General features: G+C 42.4%; 2 protein-coding genes across 7 annotated transcripts in view; one reads left to right on the top strand and one right to left on the bottom strand.

Annotated features, from left to right (window-relative positions):
- The window catches only part of SMIM3 (small integral membrane protein 3), a 126,142-nt gene extending 125,598 nt beyond the window's left edge, over positions 1–544 (top strand). Inside the window, exon 3 of the mRNA XM_057490681.1 lies at positions 527–544. The gene's annotated coding sequence lies outside the window, so the exon portion shown is untranslated. The remainder of the gene's footprint in view (positions 1–526) is intronic.
- Positions 1–2,217, bottom strand: part of ZNF300 (zinc finger protein 300) — a 131,639-nt gene extending 129,422 nt beyond the window's left edge. For all 6 annotated transcript variants that reach the window (XR_008993275.1, XR_008993276.1, XR_008993279.1 and 3 more), the window contains exons 1-3: positions 1,928–2,217; positions 1,308–1,433; positions 600–643 (exon numbers count right to left, since the gene is read on the bottom strand). Coding sequence is in view for 1 of the 6 variants with exons in the window: in XM_057490645.1 (XP_057346628.1) it covers positions 600–643; positions 1,308–1,383 (120 nt within the window). In the remaining 5 variants the exon portion in view is untranslated. The remainder of the gene's footprint in view (positions 1–599; positions 644–1,307; positions 1,434–1,927) is intronic.
- Between the last annotated feature and the right edge of the window lie 17,104 nt (positions 2,218–19,321).

Raw genomic sequence — 19,321 nt, 5'->3', positions numbered from 1 at the left:
ATCATAGGCCAAATGGTCTGTGTTGTACCACTGTAGCAGGAAAACATATTAACAATATGTTAATAAATGGCATGGCTGTGCTGTCAGTAAAACTTTGTTTATAAAAACAGTTGGAGATTTGGACCTACAGTCTGATGATCCCAGCACCAAAGGATAAAGTTAAGGAGTATGACTATGACATTATATCTTCCCTCTTAAGAGATCATCTTATGATACAGCTACAAGAAATGTTGCATTTACCAGAGGAGTGTTGGTGAGAACACTGTGCATTCCATAACCTAAGGAAGACCCAAAAAGGAAATATGTTTTATTCTTACATGGAAGAAATACTTTCTTCCCAAGGGAAATTTATCTGCTTTCTCTTTAGAGGATTGCAAATCATATAACTGATGATGTCTGCAAAAAAGATCAGAGAAATTGGTATATCATTTTATGGTTTCAGACCAGGTTATCTACATATTACCTGGAAACTCTTTCTAGGTCTTGATCATTATTTTGGCTACCTTTTCCCTAATCCAAATTTCAGCTATCTGTACTTTTCCATTTGATATGGAAAATGAAGGATGAGATTTCAAAAATTAAAAATAAAAGTACCTCACCTGGGACTTCATTATTTTCTGCTCTCTTCTAAAAGGGCAGATGCCTGAAAAAGCAAAACCAATGATAAGAAGGATGTTTTCACAGACCAGACCCAGACTTCAACTTTCATGTTTACCAGTCGAGAAACAGCACCAGAAATCAGGTGGTTAACAGTCCAACCTGTGGGAGAAGGTTGTTTTGTCCTTACAGAAGGGTCAGAAAGCACTATGTAAAGGAAGTTCTCTTCTGACTATACTATGATCATACAGAACTTGGACAAAGTTTTTTAATTGTATAGATGTGAAGATAGATTTCATGCTGATTTACTAACAACTGACTTATGAACCAGCAATTCTGTTTTTAGAATGTGTTCATAAAGCAACAATCGTAGATAGATATATAGATTTAACTGCAGATGGAGCTCCCTGGCAATAAGAATGGCAATGACCAAATGGAAAACAAGAATGTTTTCCATTTTCCCTTATTCCCCAGAAAAAAAAAAAAAGCAACTGAATTCCAATAATCTCCCAAGAGCTCTTTATATTTTCCCTCAACTTGGCAAACTCTCCTGCCAATCAGTATTCATGGATCAAATATTAATTCTGAGATGTTTTCTCCTTAAATTTTTATTGCTCATTTTCAAAAATGCAGTTGTCTCTACATAAAAATGGTAATAAGCTGGAACCACTGATGCAAGTGAATATCCTGCAGTGTAGTAAAGTACATACCTAGTAAATTTTTCTCAGTCCCAGGAGTACTCATGCAGACAGGACTGAACTGGTTCAAAGGGGTCACTGATCCCATAACAGGGAGTTTGTTTTCTATGGGGTATTACAGGTTTTGTCAAAATAGATCTGGAAGGAAGCAATCAAGAGAAACAGTTACACTTACTTCTGGGCACCCAGCAGGTGCTCAATGTTTCTTCAAAATATCCCATTACTGCTCTCTCCAAACATGAATCCTTGGGCCTTGCAATCACACACCCAAAGAACTCCCCCCCCCCATGGCTATCACATCACTGACCACCACATGGAAGCCCCCAACATTTAGTGGAAAGCCACCTCACCAATCACTGATTCCCCAGAGTCCCCTAAGTCACTGACTCATCCCCACCAATCAGTCCCACTACATGTCACTTCTGATCGGGACAGCCCTATCACTGACACATCCTTCCCCAATTTCTGATCTCATAGCTCACGCAACCCTGACTCCCACATAGACCCAACACTACTTACTTCCACATACCTTCCCCACCAGTGACTTCACAAGCCCCCCAGGACTGACCCTCAGGTCCCCTCCCGTACAATCAGACAGATTCACTCATCACCGCATACATCCACCTTCTGACCTGTGGCTCCGTTACCAGGTCCCGAAATGCCCAGGATCGCTTCACCGGGTACGGCTGTCACATCCATACTGGCCAGCTCTCCCGCTTCCTGTCTGGGTGGGCAAACCACGAGGCTCTCGAGCCTGCGCTCGTACCACCCGGCGGTTTTGCCCACTCCGCATCCTCCGCCGCTTTGTCCAGGAGGCAAGATGGCCGCCCCCGGCCGCAGGGTCCGCCTGGGAGCCGCCATGTCGAGCCCGGCCAGTTCCGTACAGGAGCCGGAGGCTGCCTTCTCCGCCGCGGCGGGCGGTGGACGGGGGAAGGAAGGTTTTGAGAGAGCTTTTCAGGAGGATCGGGGAAGAAGTTGAAGTGACACATCCTCTGTTAGAAGACTGCATTTGGTGAAAGAGGAAGAAATCGGAATCGTAAAATAGTTCTCATTGGCAACTGTACTTAAAAGTGATTGCAAATGCTACGGATCTATGCCCGGTGAGTCCACTGTGGGCAAAAAGACACCAAAGTAATGGGAACGTTGGGGTACTTTGGAACGTTGGGGGGTGGGTAGGCGGGGGCGGAGAAAGGGAGTGCTACGCGCGGTAATAATGAACTTCATACTAAAAACGGTTATAAGGTATTTTCTGGGAAATAACTACTGCAGTAATAACTTGCAGAGGCCAACCTAAGAAAATAGAAATTTGAGAGACAGGGAAAAAGAGTCTGAGGCACATGGGCAGAGACATGGGGAAACTAAAGAGCAAAACGGGAGGTAAAGGAACAGGCGTGGGACGCTAGCGGACAAGACACGGCGGACTTGAGAGGTCGAGAAAGAGAAGCGAGAAACGGAAACACAGAAGGAAAAAAACCGAAGAGGAATAGAACGAGGTTAGATTTCAGGAAACTTGGTTTAAAAAAAACACAACCTTTAGACTTTACAGCAAGATTTTATACTTTCAAAAAAATGCATGTTAACAAACTGATGTTTCATGTACATAAATAGATAAAAATTTTAATAATAGTTTCACAGGAGCCATGATTTTTGGCTTATGTAATTAAGCAGAAAATTTACATTTAGCAGTTTTATTTCTCTTGTCAAACAAAACCAAATCTGAATTTAGATAAGATTTTGTTCAGAAATATTGCAAAAGGGAGAGCACGCTGTAAGTCCGGAGAGAGGAAATCCCAGGGCAAAATACCTCTAAAAACCGAAATCAATCAAAGGGAGAAATAAAGTTTAAAACCCGTTTATTCTCACAAACTGCAGTCCCACAGCCGTCTTTCTCCCCTACTGGGGAAGAAGCCAGCAGCAGCAAACAAGCCAGCCCCCTCCCCCTAAGCTCTCAGGTTCAGACACGCCCTCGGTTGCCCTGGTAATTACCCATTGACATGGAGATGAACTTCTCTCCCCCCCTGAGAATATGCAAATGTACTAAAGCCAGGCGAGATATTCTGGAAATGTTACAATTTTACCCACAGGCTGCCCCTCCAGAAATCTCACTTTATAATCTACTCGTTTCCCTTCTTCCACAATGGTCCCTGGGCGAGAGAACTGGAGCATTGTGACCAGACTAAGGACATAAAGCAGCGGCAATAAAATCATGACAATCCTCAAGCCAGAGAATTCAGCTAGGTTCAAAGTCTTATGCTCGTTAAGTCCATTGCTTGTCCATTCCAGAGGCAGGCAGTAGCCAAGGGCATCAGGCGGTGGCTGCGCCAGGGAGCGCATTCAGGCCAGAAGGACTGTAGGAGAAAATAACCTTAAGGGTGATAAGATACATGTTTTAATGACACCAGCATAGGCAAATCTTGTCCATCAGGTAGGATACATGCAAGAGTGGTCTTGTGATAAAACAGTGGCAGAAATGGGATCTCACCCTGATCTGGTATACCAGACTTTCACTCCCCTCCCTGTGGGAGTTACAGATGGGTCTATATAGGGCTACGGGAGGTACATGAACTTCCCTGCAAGATGCTCTTACCTCCTGGATGTTTTGGGCACACTACCGTGACCTTTGGGGGCCATTCAGCTGTTACTCCAGGAATACACAGGAGGCCAGCTTCCAGGCCTTCCCCACAAGGTGCCAGAAGGGCCAGCCGTCGCTGGTCCATGTGTCAAAATGTCCTGGGACGGGTCCATGTAACAGTGTCTCCAGGCCTTAATGCAGTGGGGGCTGGCAGCAGGGTGTTGCTCTGCTGGCCATATTCTGGCTTCAATAGCTCTTTGGTTTCGACGTACAATTATATAGGAGAGGCAGCAAGGTGTGTGAGCATATCCACAGGGCTCAAAGCTCCTTTACATGGCTTCTCATTCAGATGCCACAGCACTGTCCATACATGAGCTGACCAGCCCCGTTAGACTATTGGTGTCCGACTTCAGGCCAGATTTCAACAAACCGTTGTACCTCTATATCATGCCTGCCCCAGTAGGATTATATGGTACATGAAATTTCCACTTTATTCCTAATTGCTGCACCCATTCTTGTAACACATGTCCAGTAAAGTGGGTGACTTGCAATCACCTGCAGCCGGCCATACGATGCAAAGAGACGCTCCAGACCCCTCTTCGTGGTTTGCTGATCTGCACAACATGCAGGAAAAGCAACCAATAGTCCAGTAGCTTGTCCACACATGTCATGGCATACCAATATCCTGATATGGGCAGAGGCCCAATATAGTGTATCTGCCACCTGACAAGGGGTATTGACCCCTTACTATTGTCCCATGTTGCTGTGGGACTCGGTATGGGCCCCTCTTAGAGCACACAAGGCACTCCTTCCAGGCTCTGCTGACTTCTTCAAAGGTCAATGGCAAGCCCCACCTACAGGCTACAGCCCACATTGTCTTTCACCTCCTGTGCAACAAACGCCGGTGTAGCCATTGGGCCACATCAGAGGCAGGCTTTCCTTGTATCCAGCGCACCTGGGCCAATGCATCTGCTTCATCATTCCCTGGGGATGCTAAAGGCAAACAGCCAGTCACATGATATACAGTAACAGTCTTAGTCTGACCAGAGGCCCATAGGTCTTGCCACAACTCTTCCCGCCAAAGGGGCCAGTGACCAACCATCCAGTTGGCATACCATGTCGGAAGCCACAGAGTCAAGCCCCAATAGATGGCCCAGCTGTCAGTGCAGACAACTATGGGGGAGGGCTCCTGGGTGATCACGAGCTATACTGCCTGCAACTAAGCCCATTGACTGCTCTTCCCCTCTCTGTCCTCCACCCATATTGTCTCAGTCTTCCGATGGAAAGCCACAGCCCTCTACTTTGGGGGCTGCCCACGACTGGAGCCATCTGTGTACCAAGCATCTTCAGGTATAGGGGCTTTTCCCTCCTGATAAGGAGTCTCGGCTACCAAGGGCTGAAAAGCAAGTTCTTCCTGCTTTCCACTGGTATAGGCCACTGGTCCCAATAAGCATTAGAGTTCTCCACTTACACAGCTAGTAGAAAGGCTCTGTGCTGCTGCAAATATGCACCCCACTTGGCCAGTGTAGGTGTCTGAGCCATGCCACTCTGTGGCCTTTGGGTCCAGCCTCACACCCACCCCACGATCGGATAGGTGGTTATTACCTTGATCGGAACTGTTCCAGCCATGGGCTCTGTAGCCAGCAAGGCGTGGTACACAGCAGCCAGTTGCTTCTCTGTCAAGGTGTATTGGACCTCTGTTCCTTTCCATAGTTGTGACCAGAATCCAATAGGTTGGCATGTGCCAAAGACCCCATCCATAATCATCTTCAGTTACATGAACATCTAGCTCACAGGGCCTTGATGAGTCAATTACATTCAAGGCCTATATGGCCTTGACTGCCTGCTTGGCAGCAGTAAAAGCAGCTGCACATGCCTCATCCCAGCCCCACCTGAGGCCCTTTTGTACCAACTGGCATAAGGGCTTCAGAATTTGTGCCAAGTGCAGGATAAACACTCTCCAGTAGCCCAAAAGACCCAAAAACTCTTGTGATACTGCCACAGTTGTGGGGGTGGGGAAAGCCCAGACCTTGTCTATAACTGCTTCAGGAACAACTTTAGTTTTACCTGACCAGACAACCCCAAAGATTTTCACAGACAAACCGGGTCCCTGAACCTTGGTGCTGTTCACAGCCCATCCTTTTCCTATAGATGTTGCAACAGTCTAGGAACTGCCCCTTCTAAATCTGAAAGAGAATCAGATGTGGGCATAATATCACCAATGTAGTGATACAACTGCTCTGTTTGTGGTTTCCTCCATGTGGCCAAGTCCTGGGCTACAAGTCCATGACAGATGGTGGGACTGTGGAGGTATCCCTGTGGAAAGACAGTGAATGTCCACTGCCGGCCTTCCCACGTGAAGGCAGACTGTTCCTGGCTTTCCTGTGCTATGTCAATAGAGAAGAAAGCATTGCAAGGTCTACTACATAATGATACATTCCCAGTTCGTGGCTGAGGGTGGCCAGAATGTCTGCTATAGAGGGGGCAGCAGCATGCAAAGGAGGTGTAACTTTATTCAACTCCCTGTAGTCTACAGTCATATGCCAGGAGCCATCTGGCTTTCTCACTGGCCACACTAGAGAATTAAAAGGACTATGAGTGGGCTTTATGATGCCCACCCTCTCCAACTCCTGTAGAGTTTCTCCAATTTCCTTGTGCCCCTCAGGCAATTTCTACTGCTTAATATTTGTCACCTGCAGAGGTACAGGCAGAGCTACAGATGGGTGCTGAGCATGTCCCCTCAGAACTGCCTTTATCACACATACCCTCAGTCTGAACTCACCTGCAGTGATCTCTAACCACAGGCCCTGCAGGATATCTACCCCCCAAATATATTCAGGATGGGAGAAATATACACGGTATACTCCTCTGGGGGTAAACGCCCTATCCCCAGTGAGATTTGGGCTTTCTTCACTCTAATTGCCTTACCCCCATAGCCATCTATCACAGCAGGGGGCCCAGGAAAATGCTCAGGGTTGCCAGGAATCAGAGAACATTCAGCTCCTGTGTCCACCAGCGCCAGGACACGTTGTACATTCACAGGGGACCAATGAATTGCTAATTCTACATGTGGCCTCTGGTCCCCACCATGTCCCCCAGGTTGGGGACTTTGACCCCTCCTCAGTTGAACCACGATGCCCAATCATCCAACTGTTGGGGAGAGGGCTCGGGCAAATCCTGAGTACTGTCCCCCATGAAGTTTTGCGGGGACACAGGTCAGGCATGAGGCCTTGACTCTGGTTTCCATGTCCTGGACCTCAGCGGCTGAAACTGCTGCTCTGGCTTTAATTGGTGCCACAGTTCTAACAATATTGTATTGGGCTGCCCATCGAGTTTTTCTTTCACTTCCCTGGCCATTATCAAATCAACCCACATCTGGGTCCTCGAGACCTCCACGGGGCCTTTTGCACTTCTCTCAGTCGTGGCCCGTACTTCCCTCCATGCCCTTATTGTTTCAACCTCCCCCAGATCTGCTAAACCACGAGTTGCCTCTTTTATGGGTTGCCCTAGGTGGGGGGCAAGAGTATTCACTAGGGACCCAAAGAGAGATGTGGGAGCTGTAGGGAGCACCAGGTTTCTCATTCCTACAGTGAACACCTCCTCATCAGGGCCGTGGGGGTCCATATTATAGACGATGTTTTTCATAGCCAATTCCCGCAGTACCTGTTGGAGCTCTGCATACATTTTCCAACTACTGGGAAAATATGATAAATCACCTTGATTAGGCCAAACTACCCTGATGGCAGCTGTCAGCCATTCCAGTGTCTGAATTCTGGAGGCATGAGGGGCATTTTGCAACTGCTGTTGGAGGGAAGGGCGAGCCATCAGGGAAGCCATTCCACTCATCTCAGTATTCAACATTTTCCACCCCCACTTCCCAGAGATGTAAAAGCCATGTAGGAAGAGATTCCAATAGCCTCTGCCTATACTGGATGCTCATGCCCACCAGCTCATCCTGGGTGTAGGGGTGGAGCATGGAGTGCTTCACAGCCTGGGGAGGGGGCTGCTCATCCCTGAGGAGCCCGCTGTTTTTCATTTTTATTTTCTTAATTACAGCTCAGTGGACCTTTAAAACAGGAGAAGATGGTACCTCCAGCGGTGGCCTGGGTAGCAGATCTGCCAAAGGCCCTGCCTCCTCTTCTCCCTCTGGCTTCACCACGGCTCCTCCTCGACCATCTCCAGGGCTGAAGGCACTACTCCTTCCTCCCTCTCCCCCACGGCCTCCTGCAACACGGTTTTTCCTGCCATCTCCCCCCTCACCACTGCTAAGGAATCTTCTAGGAGTGTGACCTGCCTTTTCAGTAACTGTCTTCTTTAACAGCATCCCATAGGTTATCGCCCAGCTCTTCCAAGCAATGCTGAAGTGTGTCTCTCTCCTGCCTAAGACCCTCTATAATCCTTTTTTTCTCCTGTATAACATTTTCCACTATCTGGATGAAAAGAGACCCTACAATGCCAGCTGCTACACGGCGCCCTAAGGTCTCCAAGCAGTCTTCCAGCTACTCACATAGGGCTAATTCTGCAGCTTCCGGTGTTTCCACCCTTCCCCAGTTCTGTGGAAGGCCCCACCCCTCTAGGAGGTACTTTACCTAGACCATTCCCCACTAGGGTTCCCAACTTGGAAGCCCCACAGCTGGGGGGATAATAACAGGTGAAGTGGCACCCTGTGCTGCTGCATCCACTGGGACCTCCCACCATCCACAGGAGCAGCCCTCCCAAAGGTCACAGCCATTATGACAGAATTCAGGTTCAGAGGCACTCTGCCTACTGCCGCTAGATATGTCTGGGGAGAGGAAATCCCAGGGCAAAATACCTCTAAAAACCAAAATCAGTCAAAGGGAGAAATAAAGTTTAAAACCCATTTATTGCTTACAAACTGTAGTCCAGGGCCGGCTCTGCTCTGCTCCTGAGGAAGCAAGCAAGCAAGCCAGCCCCCTCCCTTTAAACTCTCAGGTTCAGACACACCCTTGGTTGCCCAGGTAAGTACCCACTGATATGGAGATGAACTTCTCTCCACCCCTGAGGATATGCAAATACACTAAAGCTAGCCAAGGTATTCTGGAAATACTACAATTTTACCCACAGGCCCCTTGAGAGTGCCATGTACCTCCTCCAAGACCTGGGAGTAGTAAGTACCTCTACTTCATTTTCTCTCTTGGTATTTTGTTGAACCATGACTCCCCATCTGGCACCCTGAGCTCCATGCAACAAATTTTCCTTTAACAAAGTCATGAAAGGGACAAATAGAGCATCAAAGTTGGCACATGGCAGGTACTCTGCAAGGTTATCTATTGAATTCTGAAACTGCATGAGGTAGTAAGCTAAGAATTTAAGAAAGAAGATCACAAAAAACCCAATGTGAGCTTCTGATTGAGGAGACAATAGATAAAGCTAAGGACTAGACAGAAAGAGAGGCTCCAGTGAAGCGCTAGAGAGCTTCACCCTGGAGAGCTAAGTAGGCCTTACCTCCTGGGAACAAAGCTTAGTCTTTCATTGGATTTAGGTGATCAGTCTTCAATCTACCTGCCTAGCAGAGGAAAAGGTGAAATCTCTCTGGAGATTACATGATCTGGAGGCTCTATGAATTAAATATACAATTCCCAGGATTAATAAAAAATTAATTGGCACACCAAAAGAGGGATCATACATAAAACTCAAGAGATTAGTAAGACTTATATAACATTTAGTGACTGGAGTTAGTAGATAAGAACTTTGAAATGATCATGTTCAACATGTTCAATAAAATAGAAGAAAAGGACAAAAATAAGCTAAAATGCTGAAAAAGGCAAGAGTTGAAACTAAGAGCTGAACATATGGTTTTAACAACAGATTATATACAAGAGATTAGAAGAATAAGTAAACCCAAAGACAGATCAACATGAAACATCAATACTAAAGAACAGAGCAAAAAATAAGTGAGAGATACAAAAAAGAGTATGAAATACATGTGAGGCATAGTAAAAAGTTAAAAAACATGTAATTAGAGTGTTGTAAGGAGCAGTAAGAGAGAATGAAGCTGAAGCAATATTTGAAGAGATAAAGATGATTATCTCAAAAGATGAAAGATATCAAAATACAGATCAATAAACTCTGTAAACCTCAAGAAGGAAAAATACAAAGAAGATAAATATTCCTGGCACATCAGCATAAAACTTTAAAATAAAAAGATGAGAAGCAAATCTTCCAAGCAGCCAGAGAAAATTTTTACCAGTGGATTGGTTTGCAACTTCTTAGCAGCAATAACAGAAACCAGAAAACAATGGTATGACAGAATTAAGAGCACTGAAACTGCTTGTCTAGAATTATATCCTCCAAAGTTCTTTACAAATGGCAATATAAAGACTTTTCAAAACAACAAAAACTGACAGTGAGATAATTTTTTGCCAGTAGGCCAAAAGAAGGAAGATGATCACAAATGAAAACACCAAATATCATTAAGTCATGAAGAGTTGGAGAAAGGGTAAACATTTGGGGTAGATAATTGAATACTGATTATATAAAATGATTATGGTTGTGATGATGATGATGATAATGATGATAAAGTCTCACAGAGTTTAAACTATATGAAGAACTAAAATGTATATAAGAATAATAAAAAACAGGAAGGATAAATGGAATTAAAAAGTTATTAGATCCTAGCATATCTGGGATATATTAAAAACAATAATTTATATTTGTAATAAATCAAGGATATAAATTGTAATCTGCAAGGTAGTCACTAAAGAGTGACTAACAAGTTAACATACAGAAACAAAATAATAATAAACTGATTAATGTAACAGTAGGCAATAAAGGAGAGTAAAAAAGAATATGAAACCAGTGAGTAAAATAGAAAAATATAGGAAGAGGGTACATTTAAACCCCAGAGAGTCAGCAATTATAAAAAACATAAATGGATTAAATATTCTTAGTAAAGTGCTAAGGCTGTCAGATCAGATAAAGAAAAAAACATCTCACTGTTAGGTGAGTTCTCTGTGGTGCTCCAGGGCATACACTGGTTTGGGAACTATGATAATGGCAGATGAGGAGGCAACCACATGTAGCCATTAACTTCCTAAGTCAACAATCATGAAAAAAATATAAGTATTTCAGAACAAAGGATAGCAATTTTCACAAAGGAGACATTAAGGAAGCATTGTTGCAGGCACTATTTCTATTTCTCCACATCACAGTTGAATATGCATTACCTTTAACAGACCATTGAATGTTAAAGAAGGAATTTAGAGAAGGAGCAGAAGAGCCATGATAAAAACTCAACCCTTCCTGTTCTGCACTGAGTCAAGGGTTTGAAAGACAATGAGAATTCCTATGCTTGCATTTGAAACTCCAAGTCCAAGTAGAGTACCCTTGGTTCTCTTCTACACTGGCTCCTATGTGCATCTGAGCTCTGAACCAAGATAGTTAAACCACTTTGTTAATTTGTGATAAAACCAAATTAACAGGATTAATAGCAAGTAAGGATCTTCAGATAGCAAAAATATGGAGAAAAAATAAGAGAATTTATAGTAGCTCCTATTTTAAATGGGATTTTTTTTAGCTTTTTAATAAAAGGTATTATTGATATACAATCTTATGAAGGTTTCACATGAAAAAACAATGTGGTTACTACAGTTACCTATATTATCAAGTCCCCACCCATACCCCAATGCAGTCACTGTCCATCAGTGAAGTAAGATGCTGCAGATTAACTATGTGCCTTCTCTGTGCTACACTGTTTTTCCGTAATCCTCCACCACATGTGTACTAAACATAATATCCCTAAATCCCCTACTCCCCACCTCCCCACCTGACGTTCCACATCCCTCCCCTTTGGTGACCACTAGTTCCTTCCTGGAGTCTCTAAGTCTGCTGCTAACATGTTCCTTCAGTTTTGCTTCATTGTTATACTCCACAAATGAGGGAAATCATTTGGAACTTGTCTTTCTCCACCTGGCTTATTTCACTGAGCATAATATCCTCCAGCTCCATCCATGTTGTTGCAAATGGTAGGATTTGTTTCTTTCTTATGGCTGAATAGTATTCCATTGTATATATGTACCACCTCTTCTTTATCCATTCATCTACTGATGGACACTTAGGTTGCTTCCATTTCTTGGCTATCATAAAAAGTGCTGCAATAAACATAGGGGTGCATGTGTCTTTTTAAATCTGAGAACTTGTATTCTTTGGGTAAATTCCAAGGAGTGGGATTCCCGGGTCAAACGGTATTTCTATTTTTAGTTTTTAGAGGAACTTCCATACTGCTTTCCACAATGGTTGAACTAGCTTACATTCCCACCAGCAGTGTAGGAGGGTTCCCCTTTCTCCACATCCTCGCCAGCATTTGTTGTTCTTAGTCTTTTCCATGCTGGCCATCCTTACTGGCATGAGGTGATATCTCATTGTGGTTTTAATTTGCATTTCCCTGATGATTAGTGATGTGGAGCATCTTTTCATGTGTCTGTTGGTCATCTGAATTTCTTCTTTGGAGAACGGTCTCTTCGTATCCTCTACCCATTTGTTAATTGGGTTATTTGCTTTTTCAGTGTTGGGGTGTGTAAGTTCTTTATATATTTTGGATGTTAACCACTTGTCAGATAAGTCATTTACAAATATATTCTGCCACACTGTAGGATGCCTTTTTGTTCTGTTGATGGTGTCCTTTGCCCTACAGAAACTTTTTAGTTTGATGGAGTACCATGAGTTCATTTTTGCTTTTATTTCCCTTGCTCAAGGAGATGCGTTCAGTAAGAAGTTGCTCATGCTTATATTCAGGAGATATTTGCCCATGTTGTCTTCTGAGAGTTTTATGGTTTCCTGACTTACATACAGGTCCTTGATACATTTCAAGTTTTTGCTTGTGTATGGGGTTAAACAACAATCCAGTTTCATTCTCATGCATGTAGCTGTCCAGTTTTGCCAACACCAGATGTTGAAGAGGCTGTCGTTTCCCCATTGTATGTCCATGGCTCCTTTATCATATATTAATTGAACATATATGGTTGGGTTTATATCAGGGCTCTCTAGTCTGTTCCAATGGTCTATGGGTCTGTTCTTGTGCCAGTACCAAATTGTCTTGATTACTGTGGCTTTGTAGTAGAGCTTGAAGTTGGGGAGCATAATGCCCCCCATCTTTATTCTTTCTTCTCAGGATTGCTTTGGCTATTCAGGGTCTTTTGTGGTTCCATATGAATTTTAGAATGATTTGCTCTAGTTCACTGAAGAATGCGTTTTGTATTTTGATAGGAAATGCATTGAATCTGTAGATTGCTTTGGGCAGGATGGCCATTTTGACAATATTAATTCTTCCTATCCATGAGCACGGGATGTGTTTCCATTTATTGGTATATTCTTTAATTTCTCCCATGGGTGTCTTGTAGTTTTCAGAGTACAGGTCTTTCACCTCCTTGATTAGGTTTATTCCTAGGTATTTTATTCTTTTGGATGCAATTGTGAATGGAATTGTTTTTGTAATTTCTTTCTCTGCTAGTTTATTCTTAGTGTACAGGAATGCCACCGATTTCTGCATATTAATTTTGTATCCTGCAACTTTGCTGAATTCAGATATTAGATCTAGTAGTTTTGGAGTGGATTCTTTAGGGTTTTTTATGCACAATATCATGTCATCTGCAAACATGGGCAGTTTAACTTCTTCCTTGCCAATCTGGATGCCTTTTATTTCTTTGTGTTGTCTGCCGTGGCTAGGACCTCCAGTACTATGTTGAAAAGAAGTGGGGGGAGTGGGCATCCTTGTCTTGTTTCCGATCTTAAAGGAAAAGCTTTCAGCTTCTCACTGTTACGTATAAGGTTGGCTTTGGGTTTGTCATATATGGCCTTTATTATGTTGAGGTACTTGCCCTCTATACCTATTTTGTTGAGAGTTTTTATCATGCATGGATGTTGGATTTTGTCAAATGCTTTTTCAGCATCTATAGATATGATCATGTGGTTTTTGTCCTTCTTTTTGTTGATGAGGTGGATGATGTTGATGGATTTTCAAATGTTGTGCCATCCTTGCATCCCTGGAATAAATCCCACCTGATCAAGATGGTGATCTTTTTGATGTCTTTTTGAATTCAGTTTGCTAATATTTTGTTGAGTATTTTGCATCTATTTTCATCAGGGATATTGGTCCATAATTTTTTTTCTTTGTGGTATCTTTGCCTGGTTTTGGTATTAGAGTGATTATGGCCTCATAGAATTAGTTTGGAAGTATTCCCTCTTCTTCTACTCTTTGGAAAACATTAAGGAGGATGGGTATTAGGTATTCACTAAATGTTTGATAAAATTCAGCAGTGAAGCCATCTGGTCCAGGGATTTTGTTCTTAGGTGGGTTTTTGATTACCAGTCCAATTTCATTGCTGGTAATAGGTCTGTTCAGATTTTCTGTTTCTTTCTGGGTCAGCCTTGGAAGGTTGTATTTTTTTAGAAAGTTGTCCAGTTCTTCTAGGTTATCCAGTTGGTTAGCATATAATTTTTCATAGTATTCTCTAATAAATCTTTGTATTTCTGTGGTGTCTGTTGTGATTTTTCCTTTCTTGTTTCTGATTCTGTGTATGTGTGTAGACTCTCTTTTTTTCTTGATAAGTCTTGCTCAATGTTTATCTATTTTATTTCTTGAAGAACGAGCTCTTGCTTTCATTGATTATATTGTTTTATTCTTCTCAATTTTATTTATTTCTGCTCTAATCTTTATTATGTCCCTCCTTCTGCTGGCTTTGGGTCTCATTTATTCTTCTTTTTCTCTTTTCATTAATTGTGAATTTAGACTGCTTATTGGGATTGTTCTTTCCTGAAGTAGGCCTGTATTGCAATATACTTTCCTCTTAGCATGGCCTCTGCTGCATCCCACAGATTTTACAGTGTAGAATTATTGTTTTCATTTGTCTCCATATATTGCTTGATCTCTGTTTTTATTTGGTCATTGATCCATTGGTTATTTAGGAGCATGTTGTGAAGCCTCTATTTGTTTGTGGGATTTTTCATTTTCTTTGCATAATTTATTGCTAGTTTCATACCTTTGTGGTCTGAGAAACAGGTTGGTACAATTTTAATCATTTTTAATTTTCTGTGGCTCTTTTTGTGGCCAATATATGATCTATTCTTGAAAATGTTCCATGTGCACTTGAGAAGAATGTGTAGTCTGCTGCTTTTGGGTGTAGAGTTCTGTAGATGTCTATTAGGTCCATCTGTTCTAATGTGTTGTTCAGTGCCTCTGTCTCCTTACTTATTTTCTGTCTGGTTGATGTGTCCTTCAGAGTGAGTAGAGTGTTGAAGTCTCTTAGAATGAATCCATTGCATTCTATTTCCCTTTTTAATTCTGTTAGTATTTGTTTCACATATGTAGGTGCTCCTGTGTTGGGTGGATACATATTTATAACAGTTATACCTTCTTGTTGGATTGACCCCTTTATCATTATGTAATGTCCTTCTTTGTCTCTTGTGACTTTCTTTGTTTTGAAGTGTTTCTTTGTCTATTGTGACTTTCTTTGTTTTGTCTGATACAAGTACTTCAACTCCTGCTTTTTTCTCCCTATTTCTTGCAAGAAATATCTTTTTCCATCCCTTCACTTTTAGTCTGTGTATGTCTTTGGGTTTAAACTGCATCTCTCATAGGCAGCATATAGATGGGTCCTGGTTTTTTTTATCCATTCAGTGACTCTGTGTCTTTTAATTGGTGCATTCAGTCCATTTACATTTAGGGTGATTAGTGATAGGTATGTACTTATTGCCATTGCAGGCTTTAGATTTGTGGTTACCAAAGGTTCAAAGTTAACTTCCTTACTATCTTGGAGTCTAACTTAACTCACTTAATATGCTATTACAAATACAATCTAAAGGTTCTTTTTTTGCTTTCTCCTCCTTTTTCTTCCTCCTCCATTCTTTATAAATTAGGTATCATATCCTGTACTCTTTGTCTATCCCTTGATTGTCTTTGGGGATAGTTAATTTAATTTTGCATTTGCTTAGTAATTATCTGTTCTACTTTCTTTACTGTGGTTTTATTACCTCTGTTGACAGCTATTAAACCTTAGGAACACTTCCATCTATAGCAGTCCCTCCAAAATACACTATCGAGATGGTTTGTGGGAGGTAAATTAGACACAGCAATTAGACAACCCAAAGAAATAACGGACATCCAGACTGGCAAGGAAGAAGTTAAACTGTCACTGTTCACAGGTGACATGATATTGCACATAAAAACCAAAAGAATACACTCCAAAACCAGTAGATCTAATATCTGGATTGAGCAAAGTTGCAGGATATCAAATTAATACACAGAAATCTGTTGCATCCCTATACACTAATGATGAACTTGCAGAAAGAGAAATCAGAAAAACAATTCCATTCACAATTGCATCAAAAAGAATAAAATACCTAGGAAAAAAACCTAACCAAGGAAGTAAAGACCTATACTCTGAAAACTACAAGACACTTATGAGAGAAATTAAAGATGATACCAATAAATGGAAACATCCTGTGCTCATGGATAGAAAGAACTAATATTGTTAAAATGGTCATCATGCCTAAAGCAATCTACAGATTCAATGCAATTCCTATCAAAATACCAACAGCATTCTTCAATGAACTAGAGCAAATAGTTCTAAAATTCATATGGAACCACAAAAGACCCCGAATAGCCAAAGCAATCCTGAGAAGGAAGAATAAAGATGGGGGGATTACACTCCCTGACTTCAAGCTCTATTACAAAAGTAATCAAGACAATTTGGTACTGGCACAAGAGCAGAGGCACAGACCAATGGAAAAGACTGGAGAGCCCTGATATAAACCCAACCATATATGTCAATTAATATACAATAAAGGAGCTATGGACATACAATGGGGAAATGACAGCCTCTTCAACAACTGGTGTTAGCAAAACTGGACAGCTACATGCAAGAAAATGAAACTGGATTATTGTTTAACCCCATACACAAAAGTAAACTCAAAATGGATCAAAGACCTGAATGTAAGTCATGAAACCATAAAACTCTTAGAAGACAACATGGGCAAAAATATCGTGAATATAAGCATGAGCAACTTCTTCCTGAACGCATCTCCTCGATCAAGGGAAACAAAAGCAAAAATGAACTTGAACTCATGTGAGTACATCAAACTAAAAACTTCTGTACAGCAAAGGACACCATCAACAGAACAAAAAGGCATCCTAAAGTATAGGAGAATATATTTGTAAATGACATATCCAACAAGGGGTTAACATCTAAAATATATGAAGAACTCACATGCCTCAACACTGAAAAAGCAAATAATCCTATTAAAATATGGGCGGAGGATATGAAGAGACAAGTCTCCAAAGAAGAAATTCAGATGGCCAACAGGCACATGAAAAGATGCTCCACATCACAAATCATCAGGGAAATGCAAATTAAAACCACAGTGAAATATCACCTCACACCAGTGAGGATGGCCGGCATGGAAAAGACTAAACAACAAATGCTGGTGAGGATGCGGAGAAAGGGGAACCCTCCTACACTGCTGGTGGGAATGTAAGCTAGTTCAACCATTGTGGAAAGCAATAAGGAGGTTCCTCAAAACACTAAAAATAGAAATACCATTTGACCCGGGAACCCCACTCCTTAGAATTTACCCAAAGAATACAAGTTCTCAGATTTAAAAAGACATATGCACCCCTATGTTTATCGCAGCACTATTTACAATAGCCAAGATATGGAAGCAACCCAAGTGTCCATCAGTAGATGAATGGATAATGAAGATGTGGTACATATACACAATGGAATATTATTCAGCCATAAGAAGAAAACAAATCCTACCATTTACAACAGCATTGATGGAGCTAGAGGGTATTATGCTCAGTGAAGTAAGCCAGGTGGAGAAAGACAAGTGCCAAGTGATTTCCCTCATTTCTGGAGTATAACAATGAAGCAAAACTGAAGGAACAAAATAGCAGCAGAATCAGAGACTCCAAGAAGTCACTAGTGATTACCAGAGGAGAGGGGTGTGGGTGAGCTGGTGGGGAGGGACAGAGGGGGAAGGGGATGGAGGGGTATTATGCTTAGTATACATGTGGTGGGGACCATGGGGAAAACACTGTAGCACAGAGAAAGTAAATAGTGATCTGTGACACCTTGCTGCACTGATGGACAGTGACTGCATTGGGGTATGGGTGGGGACTTGATAATATGGGTAACTGTAGTAGCCACATTGTATTTCATGTGAAACCTTCATAAGAGTGTACATCAATAATACCTTAATAAAAAATTAAAAGAAAGTGAAGGAAAGTACAGGAGAATCAAAAGAGCAGAGGTAAGAGAAGGTAATGGGAGAGACTTGTGGACTCTGATAAGGCTTGATGTCTCACACACCTATGAATGAAAATCTCAAGTTGTGGTCATTTTGATCACCATCTATTAGGTTCCAGAATTCAAGCTTTGGAAGCATGTGGGGGACAAACTGGAATGACATTGTGGTATAATGAGTCAAAGGACATATTTGGTCATTCAGATGACCAAATATATATTTCCCAGGTATATTTGGTCTTATCCACAGTTTCTGAAAACACTGCAGAGTCTTAAAGGTGAAATGGGTGTTTTGTCATATTAATGAGAGACTTTTGGACCCTGCCAAAGGCAGGAGCTGGAGGTTGAAGCAGCCAATGGCCAATGATTTAGTCAGTCATGACTATGCAATGAAGCCCTCACAAAACCCCCTGAGAAGAGCTTACTGCTTTCTGCTCTCTTGGATTCTTCTTCTCTATCAGAGAGAGAGCTTCAATGTTTAGGGAACCAGAGTGCACCCACGTGCCACCAAGCCAGGCCCCCAACTCCACGGGCATGGAAAGTCCTTTATCTGGGACCTTGCCCTGTGTATCTCTTCATCTGACTGTTAACTTGTATCCTTTGTTAAACTGGTAAACATAAGTGTTTTCCTGAGTTCTGTTAGCCACTCTAGCAAATTAATCAAACTTAAGGGGGAAGTCATTGGAACCTCCAATCTGTAGCCAGTACATCAGAAGCACAGATTAACTGCCTGGGGCTTGCAACCGGCATCTGGAGTTGCGGGCGTAGGGCAGTCTTGTAGGACGGAGCCCTTAACCTGGGGAATCTGAGGCTGTCTCTGGGCAGATAGCATCAGAATTGAGTTCTTGGACACCCTGCTGTTCAAGAACTGCTTGGTGTTGTGTGTGCATCCACCCCCTCCACCTGACTGGAATCAGGTCTGGGAACCTGAAAGGAGTTAAGCACGACCTCACCGATAACCCTCCAGTTATCTCTGGTATATCCATGCACAAGTGTTCTGAAGGCCCAGTCATCCATTTGTTGTCCTTGCCCAGAACCTCTCTGCCATGCAGCTGAGGAGAACACATGTGCACTTACTCTACAAAGTTTATTCACCTTTTGAATCCTGGTGGAAGATACCAAACAAGCCCTGAATTTCCCCAGACCTTTGCCCCATGGGGAGATTGCCAGCTAGGGAAGAACACTGCACAGCAGCC

This window comes from Manis pentadactyla, chromosome 2, assembly GCF_030020395.1.
Source record: "Manis pentadactyla isolate mManPen7 chromosome 2, mManPen7.hap1, whole genome shotgun sequence".
Classification (NCBI taxonomy): Eukaryota; Metazoa; Chordata; class Mammalia; order Pholidota; family Manidae; genus Manis; species Manis pentadactyla.
This window is presented reverse-complemented; position numbering and strand designations above follow the sequence as displayed.